Below are 12994 nucleotides of genomic sequence, written 5' to 3'. Positions count from 1 at the left end.
AAACAAATTGACATAAATAAATTTAATAAAAATTAATTTGTGACAATTTTGATGAAGCTCGCTGTATGCATGCAGCTTGTATTTATATTTGGCTAGTTTAAAAAAGATTAACATGCCTTCTAATGTTTTTTTTGCTTATATTTCCCCATAAATGAAAAAGACGTGAGAACTTAGTTTTATTATGCTAAAAAATTATATTAAATAGATTCTACACTAGAAATTAGTTATTTTTACATCGTGTTATAGCTTTCCACGTAAATTAAGATGGAAAATTATTTTGGGCTAACAAAACTGGTATTGATATCATGAGAATCTGTTCTAATCCAGCGTATATTAATCGCTTTCGAAGCCACATATTGGGAAAAAATGATGGATATTGAACATTAATGTTAAAATCTCAGCTGAAGTTGAATTCTTAAAGTTGATTCAATTAACAGATAGGGATTTCTAAAAACCCATTGTGTAAAATTGTAAGCATTGAATTTGAATTGACCTATAGTTTTGTGCATTATAAAAAAAACATAAAAAATAATTTTTTCTTTAAATTAAATAATAGTAGTGAAAATATTATGTTCTCCATACTTTGTTGAGCAAGGTAGTGGTTAATGGTTGAATTATTGATATTATTTACATGATTGATGGTTTACGCTAATGTTTTATAATCAACATCATGACTAACCTTCGGCCATAGGCGTTCTTTAGAGGGGGGGGGGCTCAAGACACGGATATCCTTACAGACAATCAACCCTTTGATTGTGCAATCTTTGTCTAGTAGACCTAACAGTACTGGTAAGGGAATTACGGAGGTGTCAAAGAGATAAACACACAGAAAAACATATTACTTTTTATAAAGTAGAATATATCTATTTGAGTTAGAAATATACTTAAGCTTTTATGTTAATGTGAAATGAATAAAGTAAATTTTCTTATTGGACATTTATTCTATGAAAACCCACAAATTAAAAAAAAATGGTAGCTATGCCCAATGCATTTTTTATTTCTTGGATATTACACCAGATTATCATGAAATCTAATAAAGTGATAATTGTACCTGGCTGAATTAACGATTGCCCCATCAATTATCCACCCCCTTTACCCCATATCTTCCCTCCTGCTGGATAAACGATCTGACCAATAAATTATTTCCATGTTAACAACCTAGATTTACGACAACTTTTCCCCTGATATAATATCCCCGTATATTCAATATCCATTGTACGGCCTGACTGTAACCAATATCCCCCGTGACATATCATTCACTTATTATGCAAACAAACAAAAATATTAAATATCATCAAAATAAAAAAAAATATTACCATGATTTTTTCTTCACTATGTACTTAAATTAAATTAAAATAAATGCGGGAAGGGGGATAGTTTTTTTTTATCTTATGCCCTGAATGGACCATATCAAGCGGAAAACTACCCCAAAGTTTTATAACAACGTTTCTTATTCGTTGGCTAAACAATTTTGGGGACTATCATAAATTTTAATTGGTTGGTTCATTAGGTTGAGTGTCCAATCGTTTCAATCACTAATTGTAAGCTACAAAGGGATAATAATTTTGTGTAACATCATTAGGGATGTACATCAATTTGCCGGCCATTGTCATATCCCTTTAGATCCCTACCAATTCATCTCTGTATATATATTTGTATCTTTAGAATTCTATATGTGTTTGATTTTCTCTCTGGGTAATCTAATTTATTTATCAGTAATCTTTTTCTTAGTCTTCTTTAGAAATGCATCATTAACCTCCTTAATATAAGAACAAGGATATATATGTCCATAATTAGCATAGAATTTAATGAATATATGCAAAGCTTTTCTATAATTAGGGTCGGTCCGTCCGTACGTCCGTCCGTAACGAATAGCTTTTTTAGTTAATTTAGGCATGTTAGAATTGTCCTATCGATTTCAAACTTTGCATATTGATTTCTTTAGTAGTTAGGTACGATTTAGAAAGCGTAGCAACTCTATAATCATTACCAATATGTCCATTTTAAACATGTTGATTTTTTACTTTTTTAACAACAAATTTTTATGTGATCTAATCATCCAATTGATCTGAATTTTGGTATATTGTCCTGGGACAACAAAGTATAATGCGATAAGCGAAGCAACTCTATAATCAAGTCCTAAACATGTAAGTATGTTCATAAATATTATCCAGTACCAAGCAGTTTTTCAACAAATTTACTTACAATTTTGCTTTATTATTTTATACCTTATTAATACCTCTGTAAAAAGTTATTACAATATAAAAGCAGACTTTTATAGTAAGTGACAAGGCCTTCTACCCAGGGAAAAGGGAATGTGATTCTGACAAACAATTCTAAGGAAAATTTCCCCACAATCCCCTTCTCTTTTTTCTCCCCTTATTACCCACTCCTCTCCGGTTACGTACAAAAAACAAGTTTTACTCCAACAAAATATTAAATTTTGCGGCATTTTCAATTGGAATTAATTGGCTGAATAGCAGCCCCAGCATTCTACCATTTTTTGACAATCATCCTTTTAATACTATGACCTATGTTTGTCCTAAATTAAGTATACATGGTTGAGCCTGCTATGGACCAAAGCATTCCCCCTACACGTAGTAGTCATGGGAGATAGAAAATACTGCAGAATGTCCTTTTTTATATTTGCTGCTTAGAGTCTGCTCTTGATTTAACGGACCTTCAGTAGGTGGACTATGTAAAATATGCATTTTAGATCATGCATCCTTAAGTATAAATAAAATGCTACTTCGGATAGAGATACGAACGGACGGACACACCCTAATTATATAATATCTACGATTCTAAATGTGTATAGGTACCTTTTAATGTTTTTTTTGACGCAACAACCTGAATATATTTTTCTTTGATTTACATAGTATGTAATCTATCTTAAGCAGATTGTTTTTTATTGATTTATTAATAACTAGCGGCTACGCCCCTAGAGGCCTCTAGTGGCACTTTGAATATTTTTTTTATTTAAAATATTTTATTAGAGAAATAATTGGTTTATGTTTCGTTCAAGTCTCTTTTTTGGGAAGGGGCAATTTTTTTATAGGGGTGATTTCTCTTGGGAGGGTGGTGGTGCCCTCCCCAAAAATAGTTATAAACCTTACCAGGACCTATGAGAATCTACCCTGTAAAGGAGAACCCGAACGGTTCAGCGGTTAGTAAGATCCTTCGGTACAAACACACCGACAAACAGACATCCTGTTATTTTAGTATAAGGATTGTGATCTAAATCTGGATGATATTCAAAAAATTAACTTTTAAAACTCCCATTTAATTAAAAATTATGTGCTAACCTCATTTGTATGTTTCTAGGAAATGTATTTTTTGTGCAAAATTTGGTTTTTCTATTTTGCAACTAAATTTTAAATTCTCTCTGTAATATTAAAGCTCCTCTAGAATTTTATTTGTCAGCGTGTTTCATTAAAAACAACATTAGACTAATTTTGTCATTTATTTTGGTATTTATATACAAATATTAATAATGTTAATAACATCAAAATATAATATATAATTTTTTTTCTAAAATTTTTCCATACAAACGAAAAAAATATTTACATGACTTTAACATGGCAACTGTTATTGAAAAAAATATGAAAGAAAAATTAAAAGTTAGTTCATACTATCTTGTGTAAGACTCTTTATTAATTGGGGAACAAAAGATTGATATAAAATGCATTTGTCTAGATCCAAAAAGATTGATTTTTCACACAAAAAAAATAGTTTTATTACTAAAATTTTAAAAAATGTACAACATTTTTTACTTGCAGTAGAATTATAGTTATTATGGTCTATAGACAACTAATAAAGAAGCTCTTTATAGTTCCTATAAAAAAAATGAGATCATACAATACAAAAAAAACGTTGATAGGACGATACACAGACTAAATTATCAATGGCAAGCCAGTATACATTTGTATTAACCAATTGTAGGCGAGTATGACGCCATTTTTATAGTCTCTAACCAAGCCTTAAAACTATTTTTTTGAATTATTCCTTGAGCTTACATCCAATGGATTTAATTGTTTTAGTTATTTGCGTTCAGATTTAATACTATAATTAAATCAATTTTAAATAAATTAGAATTTTAGGATAACTAAATTATTACAATTTTAATTCTAACAAATAGAACACAAAAAAGTAACACATATCAGACAACCAACCCTTTGATTGTACAAACCTTGACTGAAGGTTCTAATCTAGCATTAAACATTATTTGAGCAAGTTTATTGGTCGTGGTATTACTTTCCGTTTTAATTGTTGTGAATCGCCTGACATAGCATCTTATCATTAAAAAAGCGAATCAAACGAATTTTAATGTACTTAGCTCGTTAGCAAATATCAAACTATACAAATTGTCAAACTTAAAACCCTTAAAAATTTCAATTTTCTCACCCCCTTTGCTTATTTTATTGCGAATTTAAATATTTAATTGTAAAATGAATATAATTTGTCCAACTAAACCTAAAAGTTGGTCTAAAATTGTTTGTTTGCTACACGAATTTGTTGTTTTATTTGTTTTAACCTGAGAGTATAAATGCAACATGTTAAAGAGTTGACACCATTTCTTAAATCTAATTTCCTTTATTCCAAAATTACCAAGGACGAACAGTACTACAATGGATGTAGAATATAAGTGGATATTATGACAGGGGAAAGATTGTCGTCAATTTAGTTTACTAACGTGAAATTCATTTATTGGTCAGTTCGATCATCCTGTGGGAGGGGAATGGATGGGGTAAAGGGGGTGAATGGGGGGTATTGTTATTTTAGCCTGCTATGAGTTTCACTTTATTGGATAAAATTGGAAATCTGATGTAACATCCATTAGTATAACTAATTCTGCAAGTTTAAGTATGATGCTGTAAATAAAAAAAATCTTACCAATTGCTATGCAGCTTTATCATTTTCATATGATATTGTTGTTTCATGTAGCAACAGCCGTAGCCGCCCTTCGCGTTCCCGCTCTTGGCTTGCCGTAGCAGCTTACATAAAAATAAAAAGAACCAATTGAAATTTATACTAAAAATCTATCATTATTTTTAGCAATTAATTTTATACCTCTATGTCCATTAGATCTTTTCATGAAAATACACTTTTTCGAATTTTAGTCTTCTGCTAACCTAAAAAGTTACTTTAGGAGCCTATAAATACATGTACAAAATTTCAGCTCTCTATCTCTACTGGCGACCTAGCGCCAGGCATGTAAAAAATCAACAGATAACGGTAGCACGGCGGTTTTAACAATTTCTCAGCAATGTGCAGGTTTGTAGCTCTTCTGCATATTTCAATTTAAACACATAAGAACAAAGGTATATAATCCCAAAAATCTTTTGTCAAAGTCTACTCTACACCTAGCGCCAGTCAGTTTTCTAAAATCATGCATTTTATACCTGTGAAAACAGAAATTGCCAGCGCTAGGTGTAGAGTAGACTTTGACAAAAGATTTTTGGGATATTATATCTTTGGCCTTATGTGTTTAAATTGAAATATGCAGAACACCTAAATTCATCTTCCAAGCCATTCTCTAAGCATTTTATTTTTTTTATGAAATAACAGGATTTCAAAACTGCCCTTTGAAAAGGCCTAAAAAATATCTTTTTTTGTCACTTTTTTCACTGCTTATAGTTACAACTTATTAAGATATTATGCTCAGTTAAAAAAATCAGCACCTCCAGCACCAAAACTGGAAAAAAACTGGCAGTTAAACTTCTGTGCCCCTACTTGCCCCCCTCTTCGGCCAACAGTTGTTATCTCAAGAAGTAAAAGAGATATCACACAGAAAGAAAACTTTTTAAATAAAGCTGAACTAAGTAACCATTACAGATTTCATTTTGGGACTTTCCTTCTAGGGGCTTGTTTGGCAAAAGACCCCCAAAAACTAAAAATATGAGTTCTGGACTTATTTTTAAAGATATCAACCTAACTTTTTTTGAGAAAACTTTTTTCACATAACCAAACCCAGCAACCTATACAGATTTCATTTTGGGGCTTTCCTTCCAGGTGATAGTGGAACAAAAGACCTCCCAAAACACCAAAAAATATGAGTTCTAAGCTTATCTTTAAAGATATCAACCTGATTTTTTTAAATAAAACTTTTGAAATAAAACTGAACTCAGTAATGTTTACAGATTTCATTTTAGGACTTTCCTTCTAGGGACTAGTTGGGCAAAAGACCCCCAAAAACAAAAAATATAAGTTCTAGACTTATCTTTAAAAATACCAACCTAATTTTTTTTTAGAAAATTTTTTTCACGTAACCGAACTCAGTAACCTTTACAGATTTCATTTTGGGACTTTCCTTCTAGGAGCTAGTAGAGCTAAAGACCCCCCAAAACACAAAAAATTCTGAGCTTTTTTTTAAAGATATCAACCTGATTTATTTTAAGGAAACTTTTAAAATAAAACTAAATTAAGGAACCATTACACATTTCATTTTGGACTTTCCTTTGAGGGGCTTGTGGAGCAAAAGATATTATGCTCAGTTAAAAAAAGATATCAACCTAATTTTTTTTTAAAAAACTTTTTTCATATAACCAAACTCAGCAACCTATACAGATTTCATTTTGGGACTTTCCTTCTAGGGGCTAGTTGGGCAAAAGACCCCAAAACTAAAAATATGAGTTCTGAGCTTATTTTTAAAGACATCAACCTGATTTTTTGTTGTTGAAAACTTTGTTAACATAACCAACCTCAGTAACATTTAAAGATTTCATTTTGGGACTTTCCTTCTAGGGGCTAGTTGGGCAAAAGACCCCCAAAACTAAAAATATGAGTTCTGAGCTTATTTTTAAAGATTTCAAAACTTTGTTAACATAACTGAACTCAGTAACCATTACAGAATTAATTTTCTTCTAGGGGCTTGTGGAGCAAAAGCCCCCCCCAACACTTTTATTCCTGATTTATTTTAAAGAAACTTTTAAAATAAAACTAAACTAAGTAACCATTACACATTTCATTTTGGACTTTCCTTTGAGGGGCTTGTGGAGCAAAAGACCCCCAAGACACAAAAAATATGAGTTCTGAGCTTATATTTAAAAATATCAACCTGATTTTTTTAAAGAAAACTTTTTTAACATAACAGAACAGATTATTGTGGAGCAAAATACAACACATATTTTAGTGTTTTGGAGTAAGGAATAAAAGTGTTGGGGGGGTCTTTTGCTCCACAAGCCCCTAGAAGGAAAGTCCCAAAATTAAATCTGTAAATGTTACTGAGGTAGGTTATGTTAACAAAGTTTTCAACAAAAAAATCAGGTTGATATCTTTAAAAATAAGCTCAGAACTCATATTTTTAGTTTTTGGGGGTCTTTTGCCGAACAAGCCCCTAGAAGGAAAGTCCCAAAATGAAATCTGTAAATTATACTGAGTTCCATTATGTTAAGAAAGTTTTCAAAAAAAAATCAGGTTGATATCTTTAAGCTCAGAACTCATAATCTTAGTGTTTTGGGAGGTCTTTTGCAAGCCCCTAGAAGGAAAGTCCCAAAATAAAAACTGTAATGGTTACTTAGTTCAGCTTTATTTAAAAAGTTTTCTTTCTGTGTGATATCTCTTTTACTTCTTGAGATAACTACTGTTGGCCGAAGAGGGGGGCAAGTAGGGGCACAGAAGTTTAACTGCCAGTTTTTGCCGGTTTTGGTGCTGGAGGTGCTGATTTTTTTTAACTGAGCATAATATCTTAATAAGTTGTAACTATAAGCAGTGAAAAAAGTGACAAAAAAGATATTTTTTAGGCCTTTTCAAAGGGCAGTTTTGAAATCCCGTCATTTCATAAAAAAAATAAAATGCTTAGAGAATGGCTTGGAAGATGAATTTAGGTGTTCTGCATATTTCAATTTAAACACATAAGGCCAAAGATATAATATCCCAAAAATCTTTTGTCAAAGTCTACTCTACACCTAGCGCTGGCGATTTCTATTTTCACAGGTATAAAATGCATGATTTTAGAAAACTGACTGGCGCTAGGTGTAGATTTTTGGGATAATATACCTTTGTTCTTATGTGTTTAAATTGAAATATGCAGAAGAGCTACAAACATGCACATTGCTGAGATATTGTTAAAACCGCCGTGCTACCGTTATCTGTTGATTTTTTACATGCCTGGCGCTAGGTCGCCAGTAGAGATAGAGAGCTGAAATTTTGTACATGTATTTCTAGGCTCCTAAAGTAACTTTTTAGGTTAGCAGAAGACTAAAATTCGAAAAAGTGTATTTCATGAAAAGATCTAATGTCCATTCTTTTTTGTGACTCTTTTTCTCCGCGGATAAAAATGATCTGTTGGGTAAAATTTGTTGCAACCTAATTTTTAATTAATTTAAAATTAGGGGAAGGGGGACACATCTTGTACTTTCATCTTAGTTTACAATTTGTATTAATTAAATAGGAAGGTTGAAAACTCAACTTGTTTAAATATATTTTTAACAGGGGTCTAAAGGTATATGACAAAGGCCGATAAGATAATGTGCATCCCCATTGATTTTACAAAAAATTATCCCTTTTGTAGAATACATTTGGTGGTTGAAATGTTTAGATAGACAGTAGACAAACAACTTTATGAACCAACCAATCAAAATCCAATCAAAGTCCCCAATGTTGTTATGTCAACGAATAATAAAATGGCATTTTGAAATTTTGTGAATTTATATATCCCTGGGGTATTAGCATAACAAACAGCACTATGTATTTTTAGTAGCGAAGCTACTTTATAAATTTAAATGTTCGTATGTGCGTCTGAAATGTTTTGAGGGAAACGTGATTTTCTCAGCTCCTTTTTAAGATAAACGGTTTAAATTTTCATGGATTAAATATGTTTCCATTCTTTATATTATCACCAAATCTTATTAAGTGATTAATTAAGGTGATACATCGATTCCTAGATTTATACGTTTTCATGATTTTCTCAACTCCTATTTAAGATAGAAGGCTAAAATTTTAGATATTAGATAAGTTTAAATTCTGCATACTTTCATAAGGTTTCATTAAGATTTGATTATTGGTTGGGGTGCTAGATCGATTCCTAGTTTTTAAAGTGTTCTATTTTTTTTTTAACTCCTAGTCCAGATAGACGGCTGAAATTTTTAGGGATTAAATAAGTTCACATTTTACATATTTACACAAATTTTTATTAAGATTTACTTATTGGTTGTGGTGCTAGATCGAGTCCTATATTTTCACATTATAAATCATAAAAGGTTTCATGATTTAATTTATTTTAACGATTATTTTGTATTTAGTGCAATATAATACAATATAAATAGTAAAATAATACTAGAAAATGATAATAGTGAGATTATTGTTGGTTATGCCCGTAGAATATATAATTATTTAGAGGATTTATATTTTTCTCAAGTATTTTTGTATATTTTATTGTATTAAAAACTAATGGTTTCGCCTCTAGCCTTGTCTTATCTTTAATGAAATTGACATACAGTTCACTACCTTTACTTCTTACATATCTCAATTATTTGAAATAAGTTGACAATGGATAAATTATTAATTGGATCTTACACCAGATTTTCATGTTCTCTAATAAAGTAAAACTTGCAGAGGGCTAAAATAACGATTTTCCTTCTATCCCCCCTTCATCCCGTCCTACTAGATGAACGAACTGACCAATAAAGGAGTTCGATGTTAGCAAGCTAAGTTAACAACAATTTTTCTCCTGCCATAATAAACAAGTATAATCTGCATCCATTAATTTGACCATTTTTATGTCTATATATTATCTATTTGGATTTATATGATCAGCTAGATAAGTATATTTATTGAATATTTGTACTGTGTATTTTTCAGGGATCTATAAGGATAAGATAATGGCCGATAAGATGGTGTAAATCCCCAATGACGATAAACAATTTTACCCCATGTGTAGATAACAATTAGTGTTACTATAAATCTACGGGGACTAGTGTAATTAGCAGCTCAAAGTCCCCTTCCTCCCTCGTATTTATAAATATTTCACAAACAATTAACCGTGTTAAACAGTAAACTCTAAAACCAGGATTGAAATACTAGCACAGATTGACGTACAGACGGACAAACAGACAGAGTATTACAGAGAATCTTGGCTGCAAAAAAATATAAATCATTTATAAACAAGATTTCCTGACCAGGAACATAATTAAATGTTTTTCTATTATCCTCGCATAAACACTAGAATTCCCCTGTTCTCTGCTAATTGATGTTATTTACCATAATATTTTGGTAAAAAGTGCTCTTTTAAAAAACTCGGTCAAGAGGATATTAATTTTTAGAAAATATATATTGTTTTTAATTGCGTAGCTACTCTATAAAAGAGTCTACTTACATGTATATAAAAAAAAAGATTTTTGAAAAAAAATTGTATAAAAAAGGCAATATAGATTCTATGCAGAAATTCAGATTTTCTCGACTGCTATTTAAGACAGTCTCCTGAAATCCGAGCAACTATTCTAAGACTTTTTTGTCTGTATGTCTACCTGTCTGTAAATAAATTAATCTGTACTAGAAATGGGATTTTATATAGTTCTATTTATTACATACACAGACTTCTAACTTTTATTGTGGATATACTTTTCTTTATCTTGTTTAAATATTTTGGACCTCCTTTTTGTACTTGGTTTTTTATGAAACAGACTGAAGACGTAAACATATTCTGCTCTAGTTATCATGGACAATTAGCAATCTATAAAGATTAATCATTGTTTTATTAACATTTTTAGAAAAAAAATCTGTTTGTAATTATAAAGTTTAGGATGTTTTGCTGGCGCTTTTTAGTGTATAAGCAAGGATTAGTCTTTAGTACACCAGTCTTTTGTCCCAACTCTATTCCGAAAAGGGTTGGGTTGGGGTTTATGTGACTTATAAGATCAATCCTGTTTTTCTCAAGGTACTAGGTGCTAGATACTTCTGGTGTGTGCTATACCTGTTATTACCTGCTTAAGTAAGATGATTCCTTTATATTTAAAGTTACAAAAAAGGGACATAACGAAAGGGATTTTAGGCACCTTTAAAAATGTACCTGGACATACATACATGGATGTAAAAACTATTTGTTATCTCAGTTAAGTTTGACTGTTTTACTTGTAAAGAATGTTTTGTCATATACTTTTGTTATTTCAGATGGAATTGATTTTTACTTGAAAAATATTTCTGTATGATAAAGTAGACTTTTTCTTTTCAAATTGGGTTGACAATGATTTCTAACTGAATCTTTTTTTACATGGATGTATCATTAAAAAATCAGCGAAAGCTGTATATGTGTGAAATCTGAAAAGTCAGAAAATGTAGTAACTGTACAATTTAAAACTTATTTGAAAGGAGGGAGGGCTTTAAACCCCCCTACCTATCCGGAATAGGGTTAGATAGGTATACCTATGGCTAAATACCATACTTGTCCTTGTCATTATAGAATATTATTGTTTATAAATTATTTCAGATAAAAAAATGCTGTTGGTTGGTGTGCTTCTGGTTTACTCTTGTTTTATCCCAGAATTAGGAACTCTCAAGCTGTACAAAGTTACTGTTCCAAGTAAGTGTTTGCTGCGTAAGATATCGGAAACGGCCGAAGGTTTCCCATAAATTTACCTGACGAGCAAAGAAACCCTCTCACATTTAAATTGAAATGACATTTTGTATACTAAAACAACCAATTGGTATAGGAATCCTGATGCTTTGTTTGAAATCGATCGGACGATGATTCTAACCTGCCTAATAACGATTTGAACGTTGAAAGTCCCAAGCACAACGCTTAGTGTAGAAACTATAATAGTTATTTATTGCATCGTATTATAGACATCTTTTCGTGGATATTAAAACGAAAAATTAAAAGGCCTGGGCTAGCAACACCGGTATTAATTTAAAAATTCGTAGAACATTGTTTGTAATTCTATACTGTACATGATTTTTTTAGTATGGCTTAGAACCGGTTCTAAGCCAGTGGATATTAATCGGTGTCTAAGCCATACTGGAAAATATATTTTGTAGATAATATAATCTATACATTCATTTTTATCCTTTTAATTATACAGGATTACACAACCTTTTATATTTTAATTAAATTTGTTAGAATTGTATATAAAACATTTAGAGTTGTAGAAGGGGGAGAAACAAGGTACATTAGAGCAGGGATTTAAAGGGATAATACAATGGCCGATAAATTCATGTACATCCCCAAGTATGATACACATAATTACCCCTTCTGTAGATTAAAATTAGTTGTTGAAACGTTTGAACACTTAATTAAATAAACCAACCAATCAAAGTCCCCAATGTTGTTAAGCCAACGAATAATAAAACGTTATTATTAGATTTTGGAGACTACTGTAATATACAGTCAATGTTCCCTTCCTCCCTGTCATTGTCGTCTAGACCTTGATGACAAGCACATTTAGGGTTAGATTTTGTACAGTACATACTTTAAAGTTGATAGTTTTTTCTCAAAAGGTTTATTTTTTTCATAAATTTATTATTTCCTAAAATAAACAAAAACAAACATCTTATCTATAATACAAAGTAGAATGATGTCTGTCCGTCTGTCTAAAGCTTAAGATATCAGTATCCGCTGAACCGATTGGGGTTCGCTCTTCAGGGAATATAGATAATGTTCCTGCGGTGGTTTAAAGCTATTTTGTAGGGGGTGGAACAGATTCTAAAAATTAAAAAAAAATTTAAAATCTCACTTGAACTGCTAGCTGATAGTCTTCAAATAGAAGCATTTTAGTGTTTGTTTTCCCTTGGACTTTTCAAACTTGCTTACTTCTCAGACTACTGGGTAACTGTCACCCTAAGGAATAAACATTTAGTGAAATTGTACAAAATTTAAAACTAAAGTATTAAACATTTTAATTTGTAAGGTAACTTTATTTAGTGTGATTTGTTATAGTGTACCCAATAGTCAGAGAATGTTTAAAAGTTTAAAAAGTATTTAGGTAAATAGCCGCAAAAATGATTATAAATGTTTTGTTTATGATTTAGCTTTAAAAATCTCTTTGTTTTATACAACTTT

General features: G+C 30.9%; 1 protein-coding gene across 1 annotated transcript in view; it reads left to right on the top strand.

Annotated features, from left to right (window-relative positions):
- The first annotated feature begins 11429 nt into the window (after positions 1–11429).
- LOC145318265 (uncharacterized) overlaps positions 11430–12994 on the top strand; it is a 48471-nt gene continuing 46906 nt past the window's right edge. Inside the window, exon 1 of the mRNA XM_080159585.1 lies at positions 11430–11518. Within this exon, the coding sequence (XP_080015711.1) occupies positions 11434–11518 (85 nt within the window). The 5' untranslated portion in view covers positions 11430–11433. The remainder of the gene's footprint in view (positions 11519–12994) is intronic.

Source organism: Acartia tonsa, chromosome 4, assembly GCF_053477335.1.
Source record: "Acartia tonsa isolate MP-2025a chromosome 4, ASM5347733v1, whole genome shotgun sequence".
NCBI lineage: Eukaryota > Metazoa > Arthropoda > Copepoda > Calanoida > Acartiidae > Acartia > Acartia tonsa.
Note: the sequence above shows the minus strand (reverse complement) of the source record. Positions and strands in the feature narration are given on the sequence as shown.